General features: G+C 38.2%; 1 protein-coding gene across 1 annotated transcript; it reads right to left on the bottom strand.

Moving 5' to 3' along the window:
• Positions 1 to 3408: 3408 nt before the first annotated feature.
• Positions 3409 to 3626, bottom strand: LOC118025455 (NADH dehydrogenase [ubiquinone] 1 beta subcomplex subunit 1). The gene has a single exon (XM_035027858.1). It carries the CDS (start codon positions 3610 to 3612, stop codon positions 3439 to 3441), a length of 174 nt encoding a protein of 57 aa, XP_034883749.1. The 5' UTR covers positions 3613 to 3626; the 3' UTR covers positions 3409 to 3438.
• Positions 3627 to 5253: the final 1627 nt, after the last annotated feature.

Genomic DNA, 5253 nt, shown 5'->3' with positions numbered 1-5253 from the left:
CCCTGCTTGGCAGGAAGCCTACTTCTCCCTCTCCTACTCCTCCTGCTTGTGTTCCCACTCTTGCTGTCTCTCTATCAAATAAATAAAATCTTAAAAAAAAAAAAAGTTGAAAGTAGAGCTACCCTACAACCCAGTAATTGCTCTACTGGGTATTTACCTCAAAGATACAAATGTAGTGATCTGAAGGGGCACCTGCACCCCAATGATTATGTCAGCAATGTCCACAATAGCCAAACTATGGAAAGAGCCCAGATGTCCATTGACAGATAGATAAAGAAGATGTGGTGTGTGTATGGAATATTACACAGCCATCAAAAATTTGAAATCTTGCCATTTGCAATAATGTGGATGGGACTAGAGGGTATTATGCTAAGTGAAATAAGTCAGTCAGAGAAAGACAATTATCATATGATCTCACAGATATGTGGAATTTAAGAACAAAACAGAGGATCATAGGGGAAGGGAGGGACAAAATCAGAGAGGAAGAAAAACCATAAGAGACTCATATGGAAACAAATGGGGTGTTGCTAGAGGGGAGAGGGGTGGAGGGATGGGGTAACTGGGTGATGGACATTAAAGAGGACACATGATGTAATGAGCACTGGGTATTATATAAGACTGATGAATCACAGGCCTGTACCTCTGAAACCAATAATACATTATATGTTAAATTAAAAAATTTATTAAAAAATAAAATAAAATCTGTCTGACATAAGGACTATTACCTCAGCTTTCTTTTGATGTCCATTAGCACAATAAATGTGAATTTGGTATCATTGTATTACCTGTGAAGTCACTGTTTTTCTATATTTTATCTGTTCCTTTCTGGTCTTTGTTATTTTTGGGCTCTCTCTTCACTTAAAGGATTCCATTTAATATTTCTTGCAGGTCTGGTTTAGTGATCACAGATTCTTTTAGTTTTTTTTTTTTTTGTCCTGGAAGCTCTTTATCTCTCCTATTCTGAATGAGAGACTTGCTGGATAAAGTATTCTTGGTTGCATATTTTTCTCATTTAGCACCTCAATTAGTCCTTTCTGACCTGCCAGGTCTCTGTGGACAGGTCTGCTGCCAGCCTTGTAGGTTAAGGAGCTCTTGCCTCAAGCTGCTCTCAGGATTTTCTCTTTATTTCTGAAATTTGCAAGCTTCACTATTGTATGTTGAGGTGTTGACTTATTTTTATTAATTTTGAGGTGGGTTCTCTGTGCCTCCTGGACTTGAATGCCTGTTTCCTTCCCCAGATTAGGGAAGTTCTCAGCTATTATTTGTTCAAATAAACCTTCTGCCCCTCTCTCTCTGTTACTTCTTTTCCTGGGATCCCAACAATTCTAATATTGTTTTGCTTTATGGTATTGCTGATGTCTCAAATCCTCCCCTCATGATCCAGTAGTTGTTTATCTCTTTTTCAGCTTCCTTATTCTCCATCATTTTGTCTTCTATATCACTGACTCTCTCTTCTGCCTTGTTTGTACTTGCAGTTAGAGCCTCCATTTTTGATTGCATCTAAGTAATAGCCTTTTCAATTTCAATCTGATTAGATTTTAGTTCTTTTATTTCTCCAGCAAGGAATTCTCCAGTGTCTTCTATGCTTTTTTCAAGCCCAGCTAGTATTTTTATGATCACTGTTTTGAATTCTAGTTCTGACATCTTACTTATATCCATATTTATTAAATCACTGGCAGTGCATACTGCCTCTTGTTCTCTTTTTTGAGGTTAGTTCTTCCATCTTGTCATTATGTCCAGAAAAGAATAGATGAAAGAGAGGGAAAATACTATAATAGCAACAATGACACCAGAAACATATATACTACACAAATCAGAAGAGAACAGAAACCAGAAAGAAAAGAAAAAAAATGAGAATAAAATCCAATAAGAAGTTGAACAGAACCATAAACTAGATCCTGGGTGTATTTTGGTCTGTTTATTAGAAGAAACTAGATCCCAAAGTAGGAAAGAAAGAAAAACATATATACAAAAATGAAGTTGAATACAATGAAAGGAAGCCAAAAAAAAAAAAAAAAAAAAAACCCCACATAAGTGTAAAAATGAAAATTAAAAAAGACTTAAAAATAATTGATAAAGAAAATAGCTGAAAAGGAAAATAAAATATAAAACAGAAGAACTAAAGAATATTAAGGAAAAAACCACAAATGCTATATACCTCTTTCCCCAAGAGCTGGAGTTTTGCAATTCTGTATGAAATTTAAACTTGGTATTAGCCAGAAGTTCCTGCTGGTCTTCTGGGGGAGGGTCCTGTTGTGCTGATTCTCAGGTGTCTTTGCCCAGGTGGAATTGCACCCATTTGCCAGGGGGCCAGGCTCAGTGTAAGCAGCTCTGGGGCAGGTGTGGGGATGAAAATGGCAGCACCCTGATCTCTAGCCCTGGAGCTGAAAGTTCACCCTCCCCACCCTCGCTTCCCACCCCAGTCTTCAGTGAGCCTTCACAGAAAAGCAGTCAATCACTCTTGTCTTCCTGGTTTCTGTCCGTATTCTGTGTTCACCCAGCCTGTTACTAGTGTTTTTATCTCAGGCATGTGATCCCCTTTCAAGTCTCCAACATTTATGGACTCCTGGGGTATGCACCTGGGCCACTCCTCCAGGGGCAGGAAGGGGGTTATTGCTGTAGTTCTGCCTCTTGCTGGGGCCCCTGCTCAGATAGCAGTGGCCTGAGCATGCAGTAGTTCATGGTTTATGGCAACACCAAGCAGAAAATTGGTGCCTGGGCTCACTGTTTGCAACCAGCTTCCCGAACTCCAATGCTTGGGAACTCTGCCACACTCAGGCACCCTTCTTTTTTTTTTTTGTGACCCTGAAATCCTGAGACCATGCTGTCCCACCTGGGATTCTGTCCTATTTTGTCTCCTCAGCACCTTTCAGGCAAACTTCTAAAAGTTCCGATTTTACCCTCTACTGGTTATAACACTTTCCAGTACCTGGCTTATGGAGGCCCTCTCCCCCCACGGTTTATCTGCCAGTATATCACCTTGGATTCATGTCTCCACACCTCCTACCTTGCAAACAGTGGTCGTTTTTTATTTGTAGAATTGTAGCGATTCTTTTCTCAAATCTCTGGTTGGTTTTGCAGGTGTTCAGAATGATTTGATAACTCTCTAGCTGAATTCCAGGGACCAGGCAAAATTAGGGTCCCCTACTCCTCTGCCATCTTTCTACTCTCTTATAATGACTGTTTTAATGCACTTGTTTCCTAGTAATGTTTGTGCCCATTCTGGGTTGGTTTTTTAAAAAGAGCTTTATTGAAGTAGAATTCACACACCATACAATTATCTATTTAATTGTATAATTATATGGTTTTTAGTATATTTAGATATGTAGAAGCATCGCCATGTTAACTTCAGAACATTTTTTTTTCTTAAATAATGAATGTGTTTTTATTTCTCTAATTTTTAAAATGTGAACATTCTGTAATTCAGTCACGGGGCCTTTACTTCCAGGTGACTTCTTCATTGGGTCTCAATTCCCTTTTAAACAACAAACTCTTGTTCCGGAAGGCAGTCAGCTTTTCATCATTCTTTCTGTCTAGATAACATCCAAGGACAAACCCCATGGGCACAAGTATATGTACCCAGTGGTCACGAACAATCTGAATTACGTTCATCCTGAGTGCTGCGGCCTTGGTGCCAAAAATGGCCCCACGACAAAGGGCAGCGATGACCCAACCCCAGAACATTTTTAATCACCTTAAAAAGAAACCTCAGACCCATTAGCTATCATTCCTTATTACCCTATCCCCCTCTCAACCTCAAGGAATCACTAGTCTACTTTCTGTCTCTATAGATTTCCCTTCTGGATTTTCATGTTACTGAAATCATACAATACATGGTCTTTTGTAACCTTTCACTTAGCATGTTTTCAGGGTTCATCCATCTTGTGACATGTATTAGTATTAGTATTTCATTCCTTTTTAATAGCTGAATAATTTTCCATTTTATGGATCTATCACGTTTTATTTATCCACATTTGGTTGTTTCCACTTTTTAGTTATTATGAATAAGAGCTGCTATAATCATTAATGTCCAAAGTTTTGCACAGATATCTGCTTTGATTTCTCTTGGGTATATACCCAGGAGTAGAACTGCTGGGTCCTATGGTAACTCTATGTTTAATCATTTGATGAACTGCCAAACTGTTTTCCAAAGTGGCTGCACCATTTTACATTTTCTCCAACAGTGTATGAGGGTTCCAATATCTTCACATCCTTGTCAACACTTGTCATCTACTCTTTGATTCTAGCTATTCTGATAGGTGTGAAGTGGTATCCCATTGTGGTCTGGTTTGGTTTTAATTGATTTTTCTTGTCATCATGTGTTATATTTTTGTTTCCCAGTGTACCTGGTATTTTGTAATTAAATGATAGACATTTTGATTTTATTTTGTGTTGTGCTAGATATTTTTGTGTTCCCATAAATATTTTTGAGCTTTGTTATGAGACACAGTTATTTGAAAATGGTGTGATCCTTTTGGGTCTCGCTATTAATACTTGTTAGGCAGTACCAGAGCAGTATTTAATCATGGGCTAATTATTCCCCACAACTAAAGCAGTATCCTTCTGAGAACTCTATCCAATATTCCTTGAAGTATGAGTTTCTCCAGTTCGGCTAGTTGGAACAGTCACTGTTTCAGCCTCATGTGAACAATAGGAACTTTTCTGATTATTATGGATAGTTGCTTACTGACTTCACATAATTTCCTCTTACATATGTGTTGTTTCATATATTTCATCTAGTTTTTGAGTTGTTTTAGGTGGGAAGGTAAATCTGGTACCTCTGACTCCATCTTGGCTAGAAGCAGAACTGCTTGATCTATTTTAATAGTCTCCTAATTTGCCAAATTTACTGTTTCTCAGCTCAACTTTGTGCTATGAGACTTACCTTTATAAATACAAATTTTATGTGACTCTGTTTATCTCAGATGGACATTGTAAAGATGAAAATGAGAGAAATGACCCTTCCAAGGTTCAGAAACAATTTCATCTATATGTCTGCAACTTCAACTGCTGCTCTCTTTTAGATGGTGTACTGGTAAGTACGGTATTTGAATTTGCTATTTCTGTATTGAATTTTTTTTTTTAAAGAGAGTAGTGGTCTTTTTTAAAAAAAGATATTAATTTTTTATTTTGAGAGAGACAGAGATAGCGACAGAGATAGCTATAGAGAAAGCATAAGCAGGGAGGAGAGGGAGAAGCAGGCTCCCCACTGAATAGGGAGCCCAATGCAGGGCTCAATCCCAGGATCAGGAC

This window comes from Mirounga leonina, unplaced genomic scaffold (genome assembly GCF_011800145.1).
Source record: "Mirounga leonina isolate KUSES-001 unplaced genomic scaffold, KU_Mleo_1.0 Mir_201, whole genome shotgun sequence".
In the NCBI taxonomy this organism is placed as follows: Eukaryota; Metazoa; Chordata; class Mammalia; order Carnivora; family Phocidae; genus Mirounga; species Mirounga leonina.
This window is presented reverse-complemented; position numbering and strand designations above follow the sequence as displayed.